Here is a 21,859-nt window from a genome sequence, read left to right as displayed (position 1 = left end):
AGGGGCGGGGGTTGGGGGGCAGGGGTCAGATGCTTGCTTGCACCTTTCTCATGGCTTTTCATGCTAAGGAATGACTTTCGGGATCACTGATGGGCGTGGTTTGAGTTGGACATTTAACTGTCATGTGTTTTGCCATATGCTGACTTCTAGTTTCCCGCTGAAGACCAGACTATGGCTGTTTCCCAGGAGTCAGATTATCCAACAGGAGTAAAGAATTTACAAGTAAAATGGTAACAATTTTGGCCAAAGTCCAGGTGCGGTAATCATTAATGGCTTAAACACGGAGAATGCCAGGTGGAGAGAGGCCCTTTCCTCATCATTGAAGGGCGTGCTGTGCAGCTCTTCCTGGGCGCTTCTCTCCTATTGCTTTGTACCTGTTCTGGGGGCGGTGGTGACGGTTTTGGGGTCTGCTCCACTCTGCGCTCTCAGCTCTGTGCTCCTGGCCGCTCGGGGAGTCTCGGGCAGCCTCCAAGCCCCCTCCTCCCGTGTCCGCCGCCATCCGCGCACCCACTCACCGCTCAACACCCCAGGGCGGCTAGCAGCCAGCGCGGCGTCTTTCCTGGGGGGCAGGGGGGCTCGGTCCTGGCGAGGGAGGGCGCTGACAGCCTCCAGCTGTGAGGGAAAGGGGTGGGCTGGTGGGACGGCCCTGACTGGCCCTGATTGGACTTGAGGGTGTGGTGGTCTGTGGTCCCCTGTGCCGCCTCCTCTGTCTTTCTGTGATGCATGTCGCCTGTGACGCGGTGTTCCCGCTGTGTGTCCTCACACGGCTGTGTCCTCTTGACGTTTTTAAGCCAGTGATGACATCTGTCTGCCTCCCTCATTAACTGAGCTAAATAGGGGCGCCTGGGGGGCTCAGTTGATTAAGTGTCCGACTTCAGCGCAGGTCATGACCTCAGGGTTCGTGGGTTCGAGCCCCGCGTCGGGCTCTGTGCTGCCAGCTCAGAGCCTGGAGCCTGTTTCAGATTCTGTGTCTCCCTCTCTCTCTGACCCTCCCCTGCTCACACTGTCTCTCTCTCTCAGAAATAAATAAAACATTAAAAAATTAAAAAAAAAAACTAAATAAGATCCTTAGTGTATATTTACTCTTTCTTTTTAAAAGTAGGCTTTATGCCCGGTGTGGGCCTGGAACTCATGACCCCGAGGTCGAGAGTCAGGGGTCCCTGTATGAGCTGAGCCAGCCAGGCACCCCTGTATTTACTTGTCCCCCCAAATTTTATTTAAATCCAAGTTAGTTATCATACTGTGGAGTGTTGGTTTCAGGAGCAGAACCCAGAGCCTCATCTCTGACATGTAACATTCCAAGTGCCTCCCCTTAGTGCCCATCCCCCATCTAGCCCATCCCCCCACTCCCCTCCCCACCAGCAACCCCAGTTTGTCCTCTGTTTAAGAGTTTCTTATGGTTTGCCTCCCTTGCCCCCCCATATGTTCATCTGTTTTGTTTCCGTATTTACTTTTTTTTTTTTAATCTGTTTGGGAGTCATGATTTTGCCCTTCTCTGAAGATTGCCTTTTAATACAACTTAATAATTTCAGAGTAGAATTGCTTAAAAAAAGTGCTTGACCAGATATCATTCTTTTCCTAAGAATTTAGAGGGCCTCCCTCACCTCTCAAACCTGGCATTTCCTTACACAGATCATTCATTCCACTGCTGGGGTTAGGAGCCCCTGACTTCTTGGGGGCCCTTGAGCAGCTGTGTAAGTGCCCTGGGCCTCTGCTTCCAGATCTGTGAAATGGGCTCCCAAATAGTGTAGGATATACGGTGCACATGTATGTATGTGCATCCATATGCATACGTGCAATGCATGCATGTGCACACGCGTGGGTGCATGTAGGTGTTGGGTGCATGTAGGTGTGTGTACATGCATGTGTGTTCATGCATATATGTGCGAGTGCAGAGTAAGTGCGTCCGTGTGCATGTGCGCAAGCATGTGCACGCATGTGTGTGTGTGCATGCATGCGTGTGAGCACGTGCCTGTGCGTGCACAAGATGTTAAGTGCACTTGAAGTGAATCTCAGAGTTTGCTCTCACGGCAGTTCTCAGAGGGAGCGGGACTGGCTTCGTTAGCAGAATCGGGCGCCGCTGAGGACACTGAGGCCCAGAGACGCCTGCGTCAATAATCCAGCACAGGAGCAGTTCTTCCTTCCCGACTTGCTTGTCCTACGGCATGGCTGAGTGGGGGGTGTTTTAAACGCTTCCTGAGTTTATATCCTAACTAGAGCTTTTTAAAAGTTCATTTATTTACTCTGAGAGAGCGTGCATGCACACACGAGCAGGGGAGGAGCAGAGAGAGAATCCGGAGCAGGCTCTGAACTGTCAACACAGAGCCTGATCAGGAGATCATGACTTGAGCCAAAATCAAGAGTCGGACGCTCAACGACCGAGCCTCCCGGCACCCACTGTCCTACCTGGAACTCTTCTACTGTGAGCACCTTGCATTGTGAGTGGCTGAGAACTGCGTGTGCTTCTCCTATCACAGAGCCTCGTGAGGTAGCAGCGTGACGCCTGCAAATGTATCCCATCTGAGGACACTTTGTTCCCACTTTTCAAAGCTTGTTGACCTATTTGCTTAGCTCTGCACCTTTTCCACAGAAGCTGCAGAAGCACATTCCAAACTGAATTGTTTCCAATCTGATGAAATCTGGTTGGTTACCGCTGTAGTCCAGGTCCCTGCTGCTCAAGGGTGAAGCTCTAACACCTGGCGAGTGGTGACCTTCCTCGGTTGAGCCCCCTGCAGCGCCCCCCCTCCCCCAAACTAGGACTGGGTGCTGAGTCTCAGGAGAAGGCACTGGAGGAATGAAGTGTAGAAATGGCAAATGCGGGTTTGAGTTGCACAGTTGTGTTAATACTGTAATTGGTCCTGGGTTGATGAGAGCTGCCTCTGGGCCCCTCGAGGCTTCATAGCCTTGCTTCCCAAAAAGGAGGTCTGTGGGTTAGAAGAATCCAGCAGAATCCAGGCCCCACCTGACCTCCTGAATCAGAATTTGCATGTCAACCATGTCACCAGGTGATTCTTGTTCTAGGTGGACAAGAAGTGCTTTGCCTTTGCTGCAGCTACTGTAGAAGTGAGCCATGAGGGTACAGACAGGGATTTGGCCATATGGGTTTTCTGGTGTTCTTAGTAGGCGCTTTGTTTTACTTTCAGTTCTGTGTCTCTGTGCATCTCTATCATCTGCCTATGCTCTTTCTACCTATCCTCTCTCTTTCTCTAAATATGAACAATTTTTCTTTAAAACTTTTTTTTAATGTTTAGTTATTTTTGAAAGAGAGAGACAGAGCATGAGTGGGCAAGGGGCAGAGAGAGAGGGAGACAGAATCTGAAGCAGGCTCCAGGCTCTGAGCTGTCAGCACAGAGCTGGATGCAGGGCTCAGACTCGCAAACTGTGAGGTCATGACCTGAGCCGAAGTCAGACACTTAACCAACTGAGCCACCCAGGCGCCCCCAGACAATTGTTCTATTGTGGTAAAATACACATAACAGAATTTATCGCTTTAATCATTTCTAAGTGTACGGCTTGGTGGCACTGAGCACATTCCCATTGTTGTGCAGCCACCATCATCTCGAGAACTTTCTCCTCTTCCTGGCTGAAGCTCAGTACCCATTAAACACGAAGCCCCAGGCCCCCTCCCTCCGGCCCTGGCGGCCCCAATTCTGCGTTCTGGCTCTATGAATTTGACTCTTCTAAGTAAGTATTTAGAAGTTTTATGTACACCATAATATGGTTCTATTTAAATATTAAATGAACTCTAGTAAGATATTTCAATATGATTGATTTCAAAGGGCCTTTGCACTGTGAAGTTGATGAAATCACATCCAAGTGCTCCCAAGTTGACCCACTATCCCCCGAAGGCATTTCTGGTTTTACAGTGCCTGTCAATGTATAATGTCCTTTCCGGGGAATTTTATGACAACATACCCAGTCTGTTGAGCAAGAGATAGCTAGACATCATAAATATCTGTGAAATCCTTGGGATTCCTTAGGATTGCTCAGAAAAGGTTTAATGTGCTTCCCTCGGGATGGAATTAACAGAAAAGCATTTGTTCTCTGCTGTGTATTTCTCAGAGGACTTTATATTACGGAGAAGAATAAAACACTGTTCTGGATAGAGGAGCTGCTAGAAATAACTGGGATATTTACTAAATGGGCTACTCCAGATAAGAGGCTATTCTAGATAACTGAATATTTTGAGAAAGCTCTCTCTGTAAAGTCAGAATTTTCTTCATGGGGTGTTTGCAGTTGAGTTTCGACTTTGAAACAAGTTAAAACTTGCTTTAAAGAAATCTGAAATGAAAAAAATAAATAAAAAATCTGAAATGATTTTAGTGCCCTGTTTTAATAAATTGAGAATTTGGCAAATAATTGAATTTTTCTTTGATAATCTCACTCTAAAAGTTAATTATCACAGGACAACAGCGTATCAGGTAGAGGTAAAAGAGCTCGGATTCAATAAGCCGTGAGCTGGTGTGTCAGAGGTTTTCATTAAAAGCTAAATCTGTTATGTAAGTGTATTTTCTTTGGCTTTGTCTCTTTTTGTTAATATTAGATTGTTAAAGATCATAGCTTTATTTGAAGTGCTTGGTTTTATTACTGAATTATTTTTAGTGCACTCCTGTCTGAGGAGAGTGAGGTAATTTGAGAATTAAGCTCTGGGTATTATTATATAACCTTAGTAGTTATTTCAGAAGGCCCCATCAGTGAGCCACAGAGGATTAATTTAGGTGCAGCTAATTATTTGGTTCACTCGGGCCCATGACGTTCTGTTTTCTGTTGAGTCTTCGGATCATCAAACAGAAACAACAAAAATGACACGTGTAGGTTTGGGTAAAAGTACATTGTGTGTAAACACATGCATTTTTCTGGAATACTCTTCGTCTGCCCCGTATGTTGTTATTCTATTAGTTGGAAATCGTCGTGGGTTCAGGTGAGAGGAAAGTGACTCCTGTTACAGGCTCGGGTCTTTGTCTTTAAAATGTTATTTAACCCCCTCTTTTTTTTTTGGTGGAATCCATTGCTTGGTGTCGGGCTTCTAATTCTTCCTTCTGGCCCCAAAACCCCATTAATACGGTGCAGTGGGGATTTTTCCTTTTACATTCCGATTCTTGGCTATCTGGCTGATGGCTCGGTCTTTCCCTGCGGCTTCTGGGAGGCTGGCCTCTTCCCCGCGCGTCCCCACTGCCGCCGTCCCCACTGCCGCCGTCCCCACTGCCGCCGTCCACACTGCCGCCGCGCTGGAGGGGCGGCTCCCTTTCTGATAACAGACGCCGTCCCTTGTTTCTTCTGGAGCTGGAAACACTGGCGTTCTTTCCGGGAACCCGGCTCTGGCAGCGCGGCGCAGGCGCCTGGGAGCGGGGCCCCCGGACCCCNAAATAACTTTTTAAAAATGTTTATTTAATTTTGAGAGAGAGCGAGAGCGCGGGCAGGGGAGGGGCAGGGAGAGACGCAGGATCCGAAGCAGGGTCTGCACTGTCAGCACAGAGCCGGGCGCGGGGCTCGAACTCACTAACCGTGAGATCACGAGCTGGACCGAAGTCGGACGCTTAGCGGACTGAGCCCCCAGGCGCCCGCAGCTCCTGCTTTCGCAGGACAGGAAACAATAGGAGAAAACACGGAGGCGATAACTCCAAGTCCAAGAAAAAACCCGCCTTCGATTCCCAGCTGGGCCCCCGGCCCCAGGGCTGTGCGTGCCTGCCCCCGCCGGAGGCGCCNCCCCTGACGGGGCGCCCCAGGTCCCGCCCCCGCTGGAGGCGCCCCAGGCCCGAGTTTGGACCCCCGGTCTTTCCCGCGTTTACTGTTCGGTTGTGGAGCCCAGGCAGGGAGGCTTGGGGGTTTGCGCGCCGAGTCGCAGGCGGCCGGGAAGCCCCGCGAGTCTGCGCGGGCCGCCCCCCTGTTGGGCCTGCGGGCAGGAAGAGAGCCGGTCAGGCCCGGGAGCGGGCACACGGCCCTCCGCGAGGAAGGGACCCGTTTGGGTCGCGGCGACCCCCGCGGCTGCTGGAGCCCCTTTCAGGACACTTCGTCCTTTTCCTGTGGACGGGCGGCCGGCGAGGTCGAGGGGCACAGCCCCGGGGAAGGTGTGCCGCGCACGGGTCCCGGGTCACCGTGGGGGGCCAGCGGGGCCCCCTCTGTTCACGGGGAGACAGCCTGGAGGTGGGCAGCCGGAGGCCAGCAGGGCCCCCAAGACGGTGCCACCCTCTGGGAGCCCCGTGTCCCTGACTGGGTGGCTCCGAGTGTGACCGCATGGCTTCCCCGGAGGCACAGAGGCAGTACGCTGGGGGTGCAAAACACACGTAAGAGGGGAGACGGAGCGGGGGGGGGCGGGGCCCCCAGGTACGAGACCTGCGGGTGGGCTGGAGACCCAGGGAGGGCCCGCCTTGCCGTCTGGAGGGCCTGACCCGTAGGGAGGCGCTGAGATTCTTTGCGACTCAGGTGTGGTCTCGAGGCAGAATTCCTTTTTACTTATTTATTTTTTTAAATTCATTTTGAGACAGAGACAGAGCGGGAGATGGAGGGGCAGAGAAAGGGAGAGAGCATCCCAAGCAGGCTCCACGCTGCCCATGCCGAGCCTGACGCGGGGACTGACCCCACGAACCAGGAGATCATGACCTCAGCCGAAATCTCGAGTCAGAGCCTTCACCAGCTGAGCCGCCCAGGAGCCCCAGAATTCCTTTTTCTCCAGGAACCCTCAGTCTTTGCTCTTAAGGCCTTCAACTGATTAGATAAGGCCCACCTACATCGCGGAAGGTGATCTTTTTAAAGTCAGTGGATTGCAGATCTCAGAAAATCCCTTCATGGCAACACGCACACTAACATTGGACACGTGACTGGGCAGCACAGCCTGTGGGCGAGCTAACCACACACGGGGGTTGCGGGGTGACAGACCGGAGCCTCTGCGCGGCGGTGGGGGCCCCTGGACAAGGCGCTCTTGCATCTCAGTGCGCACATGCCGTGGAGGCAGCTGCGCCCCGCGCTGCCCTGGACGGCGGGGTCCTGTCCCCCGGAGGACACGGGCTTCCCTTTTCATTGCACCAGAAGAGTTAAGGTCTCTGCTTCTGTGCACGTTCCTGGGGGTGCAGGTTCCTGGGGGTGCACGTTCCTGGGCAGTTTCCAGCCGTGCTCCTGTCCAGAAACACAGACAGCTGGGAATCTTCTAGATTTTGCCCGTGACTGCCAACTTCAGTCAAAACACATCGACTGAATGAAATAGAACTAAAGTGATCTGGGGCGCCTGGGGGCTCAGTCAGGCGGCCGACTTCGTCTGAGGTCACGATCTCACGGTCCGTGGGTTCGAGCCCCGCGTCGGGCTCTGTGCTGACAGCTCGGAGCCCGGAGCTGCTTCGGATTCTGTGTCTCCCCCTCTCTCTGCCCCTCCCCTGCTCGTGCTGTCTCTCTCAGAAATAAATAAAAAAAGAACTAAAGTGATCTTACGAGTCGTATTCATAACACTCTGGTGGAACTTGGGAGCATTGGAAAAAGGATTTTTTAAATTTTTTAATTTATTTTGAGGGAAAGAGAGCGTGAGGGGGGAGGGGAGGAGAGGGAGAGAGAATCTCCAGCAGGATCCGTGCCGTCCGCACAGAGCCCAGCACTGAGCTCGATCCCACCGTGAGAGCGTGACCTGAGCCGAACCGACTGAGCACCCCAGGTGCCCCAGGTATTTTATGTTCACAAAATCTCTAGAGGGAGGTGCGGCGCAGCTCGCTCTGCACTGTCCCCTCCAGGCGTTCGCCGGTGGGCCTGTTGTCCGGCCGCCTCAAGTGTCCCCCGTTCCCGACCCTGGCTCCCGAATCCCGTTCCCGTCCCTGGCTTCGCGCACCCCCGTTCCCGTCCCTGGCTCCGCGCACCCCCGTCCCCGACCCTGGCTGCGCGCACCCCCGTTCCCGACCCTGGCTCCCGAATCCCGTTCCCGTCCCTGGCTTCGCGCACCCCCGTTCCCGACCCTGGCTCCCGAATCCCGTTCCCGTCCCTGGCTTCGCGCACCCCCGTTCCCGACCCTGGCTCCCGAATCCCGTTCCCGTCCCTGGCTTCGCGCACCCCCGTTCCCGACCCTGGCTGCGCGCACCCCCGTTCCCGACGCTGGCTCCGCGCACCCCCGTTCCCGACCCTGGCTGCGCGCACCCCCGTCCCCGTCCCTGGCTGCGCGCACCCCCGTCCGCGTCCCTGGCTGCGCGCACCCCTGTCCCCGTCCCTGGCTCTGTGGATCCCAGCTCTCTGTCTTTTGGTCTTTTTCACGCGGTCTCTTCGGCGTTTGTGTGATCGCTTGTGCAGTGAGCGTTGCAGGCCTTGCGGGGCGTTTTAGAAGCTCCTCCTTCGTCTGTGTTTGTGTGTCCATTTCCCGGCCGACCTTACTGTCCCACTGGATAGAAATCCGCAGCTCTCTGGGGCGCCCGCGGGCTCGCAGTGGGTTGAGCTTCCGACTTGGGCTGAGGTCATGATCTTGCAGTTGGTGGGACCCAGCCGGGTGTTGGGCTCTGTGCTGACAGCGAGGCACCTGCTTGGGGTTCTCTCCCCCCTTCTCTGCCCCTCCCTCCCTCTCTCTCTCAAAATAAATAAACTAAAAGAAAAATCACCGCTTTCTGATTCTCACGTGTTAGTAACTGGCTTTCACTTGACCGTCACCTCTTGCTGCGCATCACGTTCGCCAGGGGCCTCTGGCAGGACACCGGCACCCCCGCCGGCCTCACCTCCTGTTCCACGTGCTGCGGGGCGAGCGGCCCCAGCGTCACTACTGCTTTAGAGTTAACGAAACAGCACATGCATGTTTCCAACGTGCCCCGCGTTGTAGCCCGATTTCCGAGGCCACACCACGCATGCACTCAGGCCGTCGAAGCAAGGACGAGACGGTGCTCGGGGTAAAGGGTGGGTGGTCACCTGGCCCGGGGGGCGGCCGAGGCTGCAAGCGAAAGCAGTGGAGCCGTTTATGTCCGGTTGTCCTGGGGCTGCTGGGAACCCTGTGGGCACTGACCTGTGTCCCCCGGGATCCCTGTGGGTGCTGACTTGTGTCCTCCAGGGATGCCTGTGGGCGCTGACCTGTGTCCCCCCTGCCTGCCCCCCGGGATCCCTGCGGTGCTGACCTATGTCCCCCCTGCCTGCCCCCTGGGACCCCTACGATGCTGACTTGTGTCCCCCAGGACCCCTGTGGGTGCTGGCCTGTGTCCCCCCTGCCTGCCCCCTGGGACCCCTATGATGCTGACTTGTGTCCCCCAGGACCCCTGTGGGTGCTGGCCTGTGTCCCTGGGACCCCTGCGTTGCTGATTTGTGTCCCCTGGGCCTGCCCCCCCGGGACCCCTGCGGTGCTGACTTGTGTCCTCTGGGTGGGCCGCCTGGGGGAGTACAGTCCACTGATCAGGCACGGCAGCTACGGGACAAGGCGCCCCGGAAGTGGGAGAAGGCCGTCTCTGAAAGTGAGGCTGGTGCGATAAGACAGGTGCAGGGACTGGCCGGCTGCCCGAGTGCCCACAGGCCCCGGGAGACAGTGTAGACATGCGATGGCGAGACCAGGATCGGGGGTCTGGGAAGCTGTTTGTCCTGGGTTTGCCTCGGCCCCTCCGTCTGTTTAAGCAGCCCTGACGCAGGGCTTGGCGGGAGCAGGTGCACGTCTGGGGGGTCCTGTCTCAGTTTCGCCCACTTGCACGGCCACCCCCTGGTGGGACCGTGTGTGCACGCTGGAGATTGGAACGGAGGCCCAGCTACTTGCCCAGGGTCACACTGTGGGGCTGCGAACGCGGATGGTCTGTGCTCGGAGCTGGGTCTCCCACGTGGTTCGCCCACAGACTGCCTGGTACCGGGGGTGCCCGCTCCTGCGCGTGGGGGCCCCTTGCTCTGCTCTCTGTTCTCGGTTTCTCCCTCTGTAAAATGGGGTGAGGGGAAGGCCCCCTCGTGCGGTTGCTGGGAAGACCTCGTGGCTGTGTCCACTGCNGCTCCGGCAGCCGTATCTGCAGTCGCCCAGGAAGGGAAGCACCGAACATCCTTTGACACATGAATACATAAAGAACGTGGGTCATGTGCGGACGGTGGAAGATAATTCAGTCTTAAAAAATAAAGGTTCTGCATTATGTGAGTGCGTGGGTGGGTGAGCGTGAGTGATTTGCTTCACGGACAAACCAGGATTCCTGGACAATGACAAACGTTCCCAGCCCCCAGCCCCTGCGGACCCCCACTGCCGGGCAGCCTGGGTCGCTTCCTGGGGGTGCGGGGGGCTGGCTGGGCCCCCTCCCTGGACTCCGGGGGGCACTCTGAGCCTGGCAGCCTGCCTCCTGCACCCGGCCTGTGGTTTGGCCCTCGCTGCCCCGCACCCGCTGGCTGGCACAGGTCCGCCGCTTCCCCGCGTCCCCCGAATCGGGCCACGGGCTGTTTCATTCCTCAGCGTGGCCCATGTGGAGGAAACTCCCAGACTTACCAGAGCCTGGGCTGTGGGGCTGGGGACCCAGGCTGGGGGAAGTGAGTGGGTGAGAGAGAGAGAGAGGGCTGGCCTGGCCGCCCCAGGAGGGGAGCTTGCGCACCGCTGGGCCACGCCGCCCGCGTGGACCAGGAGCTGGTGTTTGATGTGAGTTAGCGGGAGCCTCACTTCGCAGCCCAGCTGCGTTCACGGACCCCCAGAAAACGTCCTGGCGTCTGGAGCTCACACACCCTGGGAGGCTGGCAGAGTCAGGTGTCCGAGGCCGAGGCTTAGCGATTCAGCACTTGATCTTCGGGGCCGTCCTGATGCCAGGGTCCCGCTGGCTCCGGCCAGGATTGATCAGCACGTCTGCTCCCTGTGCGACCGGCCGTGTCCGTGTGGGCGCCGCACTCCCGTGACAGCAGCCGGCACTCTGCGGATTGTAGCCAAGCCAGAATTCAGGGGTTTCGGAAACCACTCACTCATAACCTGTAGTTGTGGGGCCGCCGCGCTCGGCTCCTGGGCGAGCGGCTGTGCGATGGCAGCGGCAGCTCTGGTCTCCTCTCCTTTCGGGCTCTAACCTCTGGGAGTCTTCACTTCTCACTTCCCTAGTTACTGAGTCTCTTCTTGGTGTGTCCGTCTTATTTACTCTTGTAGTTTTTTTAAAGGCAAATCAGACCTTTTTGTTTGGAAAGGAAAAGTTATTTTCGGCATGGGCTTGAACACAGCTGTCTTTCCGTCCCCAGTGAAGTGTGTGGCAGCCGGGCAGACAGTCCCCCGGGATTCCCGGATGGCCCTTCGCTGTCCCTCGTCGGCCCGGTGGGCGCTGGCCTCCTCTCTCCTGTTGGAAGAGGAAGAGCTCGCGATGCCACAATCGTTCTAGACAAGATTCGAGTCTGAAAGGAAAGTCCTAGTTGGTGGTGACGAACTTCTTTCTTTTCTTCATTTATAAATTTTTTAAATGTTTGTTTGTTTTTGAGAGAGAGAGACAGAGCATGAGCAGGGGAGGGGCAGAGAGAGAGGGAGACACAGAATCCGAAGCAGGTTCCAGGCTCTGAGCCGTCAGCACAGAGCCCTATGCGGGGCTCGAACTCACGAACCGTGAGGTCATGACCTGAACCAAAGTCGGATGCTCAACCGACTGAGTCCCCCAGGTACCTCTCTTTCTTTTCTTAACTAATGCCTGCTGTGGCCAGTTTTAAAATTGGTTTTTAAAGCCTCCTTGTTCATCATCTCTAGGGGGGGGATCCGGAAGGGGACAGGGGGGCACAGCTGAGTTTCTGCCTGCTGGCACGTAGCGCCATTTCACGGGACTTGTGATGGACGTTGTGTGTCAGGGCTGCCCTGTGCTGGTGCTCACGGCCAGAAACGCGGTTCGGGGCCCGGATTCCGGGGTGCAGGCCGCTGGCCAGCAGGGGGGCCGGGGACACTTGCTGGCATGTCACCGTGACCTTTCGCCTCTCTGCGGGGCAGGATGCATCCCTCCCGCCCTGCCAGACCTGGCCCAGGCGGCACCGTCTCCCCCTCTTCCCCCCGCCCCGGTCATTTGGGCGGCGCCCCGGCTTTGGGTCCGGCTCTGTGCGCGGGGGCCGTCAGCTGTCAGTGCAGGTTCACGCCGTCCTCCTCAGCAGGCCGCCCTCCAGCCGGGCCCAGAGCGGGGGCGCCATCTCGCCTGCGTCGAGGCCGTTCCAGAGTGGCTGGGGTGGAAATTGTTCGGGTGTCTTGGGTCACGTAGCTGAATGTAAGCAGTGGTTTAGTGGCAAAGGACATGTTTTATGTAAATACATGTGTGTAGGTAACAACATGCCTTCACCCCACACTTCTGAGAACCACCCCCACAGGCCAAAAGTTCTTCCTTTTTTTGTCAGGGGTCCCTTTCTACCAAGCAGTATGAGCCCGTGACCCTTTCTCTGAATACTGGATTTATTTTTTATTTTATTTTATTTTATTTCATTTTATTTTAAACTTTCTTTTTACATTTATTTATTATTGAGAGACAGAGAAGAGACAGAGAACGAATGGGGGAGGGGCAGAGAGAGAGGGAGACAGAATCTGAAGCAGATCCAGGCTCTGAGCTGTCAGCACAGAGCCCGACGTGGGGCTTGAACCCATGAACTGTGAGATCATGACCTGAGCCACAGTCGGACGCTTAACCGACTGAGCCCCCCAGGCGCCCCTGAGTACTGGGGTTAAATGCATGTGGGGGGCACCTGGGGGGCTCAGTGGCTCAAGCATCTGATTCTTGATTTCGGTTCAGGTCATGATCTGACAGTTTATGAGTTCGGGCCCTACCACTGGGCTCTGCACTGACAGCGCCTGCTTGGGATTCGCACTCTCTCTCCCTCTCTCCCTGCCCCTCCCCTGCTCACCTGTGTCTGTTTCAAAATAAACAAATAAAAACAAAAAGCAGGCAGTAAAATTCAGAGGTTCGCCTGGAAACCAGGCTTCCCGTACAGCAGGTCCCACCGCTGCTGTGAAGCCTCCCGGAGCGGAGGGTGCCGCCCTCGGGTCCCGGGGGGCCTGGGACCCTCCCTCCTTTGTGCCCGCCCGCGTCTCCATCAGGCCCAGCCCCAGCCTCGCCTGCGTCCGGGGTCGGGCTCCCTGGTCCCTCTGGGGGTGCGGACGCGGACGAGGCATAACCTGCATCTCTCTTCCCCTCTTCCCGGCCAGGGCGGGAGCAGTTCCACGGCCTGGGCTCCATGTACTGCCGCGGAGCCACCGCCGTCATCCTCACCTACGACGTCAGCCACCCGCAGAGTCTGCTGCAGCTGGAGGACCGGTTCCTGGGCCTGACGGACACGGCCAGCTCCGACTGCCTCTTTGCCATCGTGGGGAACAAGGTGGACCTCGTCGAGGAGCCGGCCGCAGAGCGCCCGGGGCAGGACGGCCAGGGCCCCGGGGCGGCCGGGGGTGGNCGGAGGACGCGGTGGCCTTGTACAAGAAGATCCTGAAGTACAGGATGCTGGACGAGAAGGACGCGCCGGCGGCCGAGCGGATGTGCTTCGAGACCAGCGCCAAAACCGGGCACCACGTGGACCTGCTGTTTGAAACGCTGTTCGACATGGTGGTGCCCGTGATCTCGCGGCAGAGAGCCCAGGAGCCGCCGCAGACCGTGGACATCACCAGTTATGACACGCCCGGACGGACCAGGTCCGGGTGCTGTGCCTGACGCACCGAGGCCCCAAGCCCCAGTGTGCACGATCGGCCAGGGAGTGACCAGCGCGGGCGGGGGGCGGGGGGCCGTTGTGGAAAGTCCAGGGGTTTCGTCGTGCGGAGGAGGAGGAGGACCCGGTGGTTTCGAGGCCCCTGGGGACGGTCACTGTGCCGGGAGTGGGGACAAGTGAATCCCCTGCAGAAAGCACGCTTCGGAGCCGGGACGCCCAGAGACCGCCGTCCAGGGCTGCCCCTTGCCTAAAAACCCGGCCTCACCGGAGGCCGTGGCTGGGCTCTCGAGGCACCCGGTGTGGCCCCTGCACCACTTTTGTGTTGTTCTCAGACTTTGGTGTCTCCTGGGTCCTACTGTTTGGCACTGGTGTCCTGCGGCATCACGGCGATTCTGGACTCGAGGACGGCTACGAAGTCGGGAATTCCTGCCTCGATACGGGTGCCACCGTACGAGCTACACGTATTATTAAAACGGGTGATCAGAAGACCCTTGGTGTGGAGCCTGTCAACTTAGAGTTTATTTTCACTGCTGGTGGGCCCCTTGCTGGGGCGCCTGGGAGGTGGCTGTGAGCTTAAGGTATTTGTCATTCGAGGCGCCTGGTGGCTCAGCCGGTTAAGTGTCTGACTCGCCTTTGGCTCAGGTCATGACCTTGCAGTTCATGAGTTCGAGCCCCACGTCGGGCTCTGCTGACAGCTCGGAGCCTGGAGCCTGTTTCAGAGTCTGTCTCCCTCTCTCTCTGCCCCTCCCCTGTTTGCTCTCTCTCTCAAAACAAAAACAAAAACAAAAAAACTTCTGTTTTTAAAAGCTACATCGAATGCTTAGAAATTCCAGAACGTTTTGATTGGTCCATTGCCTGCTCATGATGACGGGAGCTCGAGGGACAGAAAACTGGAGTCTGTTTGGGGTCACAAGGGTCACAAGGGTCCTGAATCAGAAGCCCCCTTCCCAGTGGTGGGTAGGCGGGCTGCGCTGTCACGAGAAGATTCTCAGATAAGGAAGCTGTGAGGCAGCAGTTTTGTTTCTGAGAAACTTAACTTTAAGGGGTATCTCAGGGGCCGCCCGGGTGGCGTTGAGCGTCTGACTTCGGCTCAGGTCATGATCTCACGGATCGTGGGTTTGAGCCCCATGTCAGGCTCTGTGCTGGTGGCCACGGAGCCTGCTTGCGATTCTCTCTCTCTCTTTTTCTCTCTCTCAAAAAAAAAACCAACTTAAAAAAATGGGGGTGTCTCCACCCCCTGGGGCCGCTGTAGCAAAATGCGGGGCTGGCGGCTCACGAGCAGACACCTCCCTCTCACAGCTCTGGGGCTGGAAGCCAGAGGTCTCGGGTGCAGATCTGATTTCCGGTTGGGCCCCTCCTGCCTTGCGGATGCCACCGCCTCACTGTGTCCTCGCATGGTGGAGGGGGTGCGCTCTGGTCTCTCTCCTCGTGAGGGCACTGATCCCGTCGAGAGGAGCCCCCCCCATGACCTCCACAGGCTGTCACGTGGGGTGGGCGCGGGGGAGGGGGGTGGCGTCCGGGCTCCAGCATACACGTCTCGGGGGAAAGAAGCATTCGGTCCCTAGCAGAACACGCGGTGAGGCAGAGCCCGGCAAGAAAGCAGCGTGTTTTGTGAGTCGTTGCTTTGGCGGGGAGGGGTGTGTGGTCATTGTGCTGAGTGCCCACGGCCGCGTTGGGGGCCCGCAGGCCGGCGTCCTCTGCTCCCGTGTGACGTCGTGCGTGAGCTGACCCGCGGGCTGGCCTGGGCTCCCCCGGGGGACGCCGGTACTGAAGTCCGTCGGAGGCCTGAGGGCCGCCCCTGGGCGGGGCCCATAGGACGCGGGTCAGCGCATCATTATTGCAGTCTGGTTGGATCGTGTCTTTGCTAGTGACCCGCCTGTGGAAACTGCCACCATCCGGGGGCCCCGGAATTTGTCTCTGAAGCCCCTGGGCGAGGGGCCCCACGAAACCATCTCTGGTTCATGCTGGAAGGGGGGCTGGCTGAGTCCCCGGGGCCCTGTCCCCCTGGATGTTCCTCGCTTCTGCTCCTCCTCTCTTAGCACCCCCAGCTCGGGGCCCGAACGGCCTCACGTCCTGGGGGAGGGCCTGGGACGACATGTCCTCCATGGGCCACACAGTTTCACCCTTGATGGTTGCCCTAAAAATAGAGTTCACGCTGGGCTCTGTCCCCAGTGGGTTTGGGACGCCGGCCTGGTTCTGGGGTCCGAACCTGCTCATAGGGTTTCAGTCTGACCACGTGGGCCCGGTTAGCACCCCAGGAGCCAGGCGGGCCCTGGGGAGGCTCCCGGTCGCTCAGCGGGTGGGTGTGGGAGCCCGCTGGTGGAGAGAAAGGGGGTTTCTCCGCTGGGAGTGGGTTTGAGCTGGGAAGCTCGAATGTTCCTTTTCTTTTGCACAGATTTGGCCGCTGGGGGGCAGGGAGGCCACAGACAGCCCTGTGACCGCCCCGCTGTGCCTGGGCCCCGTGGCCTCCCCGCTGTGGCCGGTCTCCGAGCCGCAGCTGCAGGCTCTCACACGGCTCCCTGTGTCCTCTCACAGGCGAAAACCTTTTTCTCAATCACATTTCCTGGGTGGATGTTTCTGGCGCCCGAGGGGCCGAGCGAGGCAGCCGGAAGGTTGGGGACGTTGCAGTCTGGGTGTCGTGAGCCCCGCCTCCCCCTTTGCTCAGGCTGCCAGGCCGGGTTCTTTCTTCCCCCCCCCTTTTTTTTTTTAATAGCTTATTTATTTTTGAGACAGAGTATGAATGGGGAGGGGCAGAGAGAGAGGGGGACACAGAATCCGAAACAGGCTCCAGGCTCTGAGCTGTCAGCACAGAGCCTGATGTGGGGCTCGAACCCACGAACCGTGAGATCTGACCTGAGCCGAAGTCAGTCTCCGCCACCCAGGCGCCCCCAGGCTGGATTCTTAAAGGCATGGCGGTCATTTCGGAACCTGCTGTACTCAGAGCCACCTGCGGTGCCGGGAAGACCTGCATACCCTTGCCTGCGGCACCCAGCCTCCCCGCACGCCTGCCCGTGGTTTCCTCGGTTACAGAGCTGCTGTGTCCCGCCCCCTAGGTGGGTTCCAGTGTCCCCTCTGCCCGAGACGAGGTGCGCCCGCTGTGCCCCCCTGCTTGTTTCCCCTGGGAAAAGCCACGGAGGCCTGGCCGCAGTCCTGGGGGCTGACGGGTCCGGGCGAGGCGAGCAGGGCGGCCTGGCCCCGGGCGGGGGGGTGCGCCCCCCAGGTCACCTTGGAGTCTCCAGGGGCACTTACCCCCTCCTCCCTCGCCTTGCCCTCTGGTGGCCTCGCTCTCATGTTCATGACTCACATGTTCGTGTGTGTGTGTGTGTGTGTGTGTGTGTGTGTGTATGGTTCCTGTCCCCGGGGCAGCGAGGGAGCGGCAGGAAGACCCCCAAACAGATTCCTCATAATCTGGACACTAGCATCTCAATTCTGGGAACTCTGCAGGGAACACTGTTTTTTCCTTTTCTCTCTTTTTAAAAATTTTTTAATGTTTACTTTTGAGAGAGAGAGAAACAGAGCACGAGTGGGGGAGGGGCAGAGAGAGGGAGACACAGAATCTGAAGCAGCTCCAGGCTCTGAGCTGTCAGCTCAGAGCCCAACTTGGAGCTTGAACTCACAAACCGTGAGATCGTGTGACCTGAACTGAAGTCAGACACTTAACTGACTGAGCCCCCCAGGCGCCCCAACACTTGTCTTTTTCTAAGCATAGAAGTAGGGATAAGTCAGCTCCAGGAAGAGCATGCGTTCCCGCCCCCTCCGCTCTCACCAGAGAGGCCGGGTCCTGACCCCTGTGACCAAATGGCCTCTGTGGAAACAGCTAAGGTTTCAGGGCCGGCTTACATCACCACACGACCCACACTGTCAGAGCCGGCCTCCATCCAGCTGGCTGTGCTCTTGAACTTGAGCCAGGGGCGACAAGGCTCCCATGAGTCACTGTGTGTTACACAAGCCCCTGCCCAGGGTCAGCCTGCAGGCAGGTGGGCACAGGGGCCCCGGGGGGTGGCCCCACGAGGGAGGATGCCGGTGCCCAGTGCCCGTCCTTCATGCCATCACCCCTAAGCCAAGTCCAGCAGGGATCTTGGGGACTGTGACGCACTTCGCGGCTGCCCCTTGATCGTGGGGACAGGAGTCTGGAGTAACGGCTGCCTCTCTGAGTTCCGTAGGGGGTGCCGTGCTGGGGGCTTTCAAGCCCTGGCCTCCCAGCCTCACCTCCCGTGTGTGTGTGTGTGTGGGGGGGGTTGCTCGGACTGTTGCCATGGAAACCACCTGTGAGCAGGTGTAGCACACGCACTGCGTCAGCTCCGCGGCTTCTCTGCCGCGTCTGGGCCGATGCTCAGCTGGACACACAGGGAGCCAGGGACCTGGCGGTGGGGCAGCCCGGGATCCCCCGGCCGAGAGCTGGCGTCCCTGCTCCCCGCCTGGGCTGCACGGCCCGAGGCTCCCGCGCGGCCTTCCCGTGGGTTCCTGCCGCACAGAGAGCCCTCAGGTGCCCGTGGCGGGAGGCCCTCAGGACCTGGCTGCCCCCCCACCGCTCCCTGATTGGGACTCGTGTCCCCACAGAACCCTCCCCAGCGGAGCCCTGGCCCCGTCAGCTTCCGGGGGACAGTGCACGTCATGGTGGTTGCTCGTGTACTTCGAATGACACTGTCACGTGGAATACTCCTTTAGTTACGGGGAAACTTCTCAGGAAAGTTTAACATGGGGGCGCTGGCTGGCTCAGCGGGAAGAGCTTGTGCCTCTTGATCTCAGAGGCAGGAGTCTGAGCCCCACATTGGGGGTAGAGGTTCCTTAAAATAAAATGTTTTTTAAAAGTTTAGTGTGAGATTGTGTTTCTTATAGTATTTTTAAAGTTTATTTTTGAGAGAGAGACAGCTTGAGCAGGGAGGGGCAGAGAGAGAGGGACACAGAGAATGCCAAGTAGGCGCCGCACTGTCACGCAGAGCCTCACTGGGACTTCAGCTCACAGAACCGTGAGATCCTGACCTGAGCTGAGGCCAAGTGTGACCCTTAGCTGACCGAGCCACCCAGGTTCTCCAATATGAGACTGCATTTTAATTTTTTTAAATTTATTTTTGAGGGAGAGAGACAGAGTGTGAGCAGGGGAGGAGCAGAGAGAGAGAGGGAGACACAGAAACCGAAGCAGCTCCAGGCTCGGAGCTGTCAGCACAGAGCCCGACGTCGGGCTCGAACTCATGAACCGTGAGATCACCACCTGAGCCGGAGTCGGTCGCTTAGCCGACTGAGCCCCCAGGAGCACGGAGATTGCATTTTTAAGGCTGGAACTAAGTTCTGAGCTGGGCTCCCAGCGGTCAGGTCAGAGAAGCTGAAGGCAGAATGCGCCTGGGGTTTCCTGGAAACTCGGAGCTGATCTGGGGACTGACTGGGCAGGTGTGTCTGAAGGGCCCCGCGAGTGTGGCCGGCGTGGCTCCTGCAAACCCTGACACGCTACAAACACAGGCGCTCCCTGCCCGGCCGCACCGCAGCCCGGGCTCACGAGTGCGGGCACGGGGCAGGGGCGTGGCGGGTGCCAGGCTCACCCGACTCGGGCCTGCGGTTCCGCGGCTGTGCTCTCAGACGTGCGACAACGAAGGCCGTCGACACCCCGGGGTATAAAAAGCTCAAAACCAACTTTTATTGTGTGTTTANCGCACGGCTTCGCTGGTCCACAGCGCCCCATTAGGCGAGTTGCGGGGTCTGCGGGCGCCTACAGGCACGCCTGGAGCCGGAGCGGGGGCGGCCTTCCCACGGGATTCGGTAACGAGGCGGGTTGGGGGCGGCGTGTGAGGTAACGAGTTACGGGCGAGCACCGGGCCCGGGGCGCTCACAAGTTCTTCATGCACACCTGGCAGCGGCTGATGTGCGTGCGGATGAGCCCCGCCTTGAGCGTGTCGGCGGCCGGCGCGCCCNGCCAGGAGCAGAGGTCCGGGCAGGGGCCGGTTCTGGAGGAAGCGCCCTGCGGGAGGCCTCGGAGCTAGAACCAGCCCGGCTGGGCAAGGGCTCTGGCTTTAGTCCACACACACATGCGCGCACACACACACCTGCACATATGTACACAGGTGCTCATGTGCACACACGTGCACACAGGTGTCCATGCAGACGCCTGCACACATGTACACAGGTGCCCACCTGCACACGCCTGCACATGTGTACACAGGCGCCCATGTACACACATATGCACATACCTGCACACATGCACACAGGTGCCCATGCACACACCTGCACACACCTGCACACAGGCGCCCATGTGCACATACCTGCACACACATCCACGCAGGTGCCCATGCACACACATGCACACGCCTACACATGTGTACACAGGCATCCATGTGTACCCACTGGCGTACACCTGCACACTTGTACACAGGCACCCATGTGCACACAACACACACACGGACATGTGCACACACACGTACACACACCTGCATATGTGTACACAGGTGCCCATGCACATACACGTACATATGCGCATACCTGCACATGTATACAGTTGCACATGTGCACACATGCATATACACTTACATGTGCACACATGTACCCAGATGCAGACATGCACACACACCCATGCACATGTATACATAGATGCCCATACCCCCCACCCCTGCATGCACACACCGACACAGGTGCATACACATGTGCACACAGATACACAAACACATGTGTGCACATACCTGTCCATGTATATACATTGCATGTGTGCTCACACAGAGATGCATGCATGTGCACATACAGGTGCACAAATGTCTGTGCACACACCTGTGCACGTATGCACGCTGCACACATGCACCCACCCCCGCCTTTCCCAGAGTACTCTCAGCAGACAAGCGTCTGGCTCTGGGCCAGGGAGCAGCGGCTGTCTCCCAGGAGAACCGCCCGGTAGCGGCAGGCCCTGAGAGGTGACCGTGACACTGTCACAGCCTGCGTGCACTTCCTAGTCTGAACCAAAAAGGAGAAACTGGACCAAAGGCCTCTGTTTAGAGCTGCCACCAGCGTGGCCTTGGGAGGTCATGGGGGGCAAGGGACTGATGCTTTGCTGCCGTGACAGTGACGGACGAAAGGGCACCTCATGCGCAGACAAGACGCTCCAGTCCTGCGGTGCAGGCTGGTCCACACCGGCAGGCGCTGCCGTGGCCCGTCGGCCCTGAGCCCTGGCCCCACGGCACCTCACCCCCGGGGGGTGTCCGGTGCCGGCTGGCCGGAGAAGGCCACGCGGCTTATTGCTGACTCGGACCGGAGGTGTGCTGCTCAGGGAAGAGGGACTGTCCCCGTCAGGTCACTCCCTGGGCGAGGGAGAAGCTCAGGGCCTAGTTTGGAGTTTCTAGTGGAAGTTTGTAGACATGAGGGACCACAGAGGCGCCCTGATGGCACGTGTAACCAAGCGGGGTTGTTCTGTCTGCAAAAGTCACCTTATGTGACTGTGATCGGCTTCTTGAAAAGTAGGAAGGTGCCTGTCTTTGCACAGAACGTAGTGTCTGTGCTTCAAATTATTGCAGCGATCATACCTCTAAAAATAAAGATATCGACACCTAGCTTCTCTGATCACTTACGTATTGTGTTATTTATATGATTTGAGTCCCGGCAGCTATAATAAATGTAAACACAAGTCGACCGTTGTCACCGGCCGTTCTTTCTCCCTACGGTGGTGGAGTGAGCAGGAAAGCCGTACGGGCTGCTGGCACCGTTTAGCCTAGTTACAGCCGGCACCATGGCCTGATGGTGAGTTCACAGACCCTTTTCTGGGTGGGGGCGGCCCATGCCTGACATGGCTCAGTCAGCACAGTGCAGAATAAAGTGCAGGCTGAATCCCAGCTCCCATCCCCTGGGCCAGAGGCCCTTGTGCAGTGCACAACCTGAAACTGCCCTGTGTGATTATTCTTAGGAAGGCTGGGTATGGCTGGGAGAGGAACTAGATTTCCCCGCAGTTCACGCTCAGAGAGAAAGCGGGCACGCACACCTACCATGAGGAAGGAATATCCAATCCACAGACTGCGCCATCCGGCCGGGCAGTGGGGGATGGACACGTCCTGGCTGTGGACCGCTATGGCGACGGCCGGGGCCTCGCACACAGAGCAGCGGCTGATGTAGGGCTTGATCTCGTCCTCGGCCACCGGCATCATGGGCAGCGGGGCCGTGGTGGACAGCCAGTAGGACTTGTCGTTCCGGCTGGCGTAGTAGCAGACATCCCCCGGATTGCAGTACAGGAAGGGCATGGTGCTGAACCGGGCCAGGCAGGAGCCCGCCAGCCCTGTGGGGCGACACCACGGCGGGNGTTTCAGCCCTGTCCTTCTAGAAGTTTTCACGCTCACCCCTGGATGGAGTGGGGTCT

The 21,859-nt window shown here is 58.0% G+C and overlaps 2 protein-coding genes across 2 annotated transcripts in view; one reads left to right on the top strand and one right to left on the bottom strand.

Annotated features, from left to right (window-relative positions):
- Window positions 1-14,025, top strand: part of RAB20 (RAB20, member RAS oncogene family) — a 22,868-nt gene extending 8,843 nt beyond the window's left edge. Inside the window, 2 exon segments of the mRNA XM_077753910.1 lie at window positions 13,043-13,282; window positions 13,285-14,025. Of these exon segments, the coding sequence (XP_077610036.1) occupies window positions 13,043-13,282; window positions 13,285-13,541 (497 nt within the window). The 3' untranslated portion in view covers window positions 13,542-14,025.
- A 5,161-nt stretch (window positions 14,026-19,186) lies between these two features.
- COL4A2 (collagen type IV alpha 2 chain) overlaps window positions 19,187-21,859 on the bottom strand; it is a 162,884-nt gene continuing 160,211 nt past the window's right edge. The window contains exons 45-46 of the mRNA XM_077754005.1: window positions 21,229-21,778; window positions 19,187-19,475 (exon numbers count right to left, since the gene is read on the bottom strand). Of these exons, the coding sequence (XP_077610131.1) occupies window positions 19,358-19,475; window positions 21,229-21,778 (668 nt within the window). The 3' untranslated portion in view covers window positions 19,187-19,357. The remainder of the gene's footprint in view (window positions 19,476-21,228; window positions 21,779-21,859) is intronic.

The sequence above is a fragment of the Crocuta crocuta genome, unplaced genomic scaffold, assembly GCF_008692635.1.
Source record: "Crocuta crocuta isolate KB4526 unplaced genomic scaffold, BGI_CrCroc_1.0 scaffold31, whole genome shotgun sequence".
NCBI classification, from domain to species: Eukaryota; Metazoa; Chordata; class Mammalia; order Carnivora; family Hyaenidae; genus Crocuta; species Crocuta crocuta.
The sequence above is the reverse complement of the archived record's forward strand: the minus strand, read 5'-3'. Positions and strand labels throughout refer to the sequence as shown.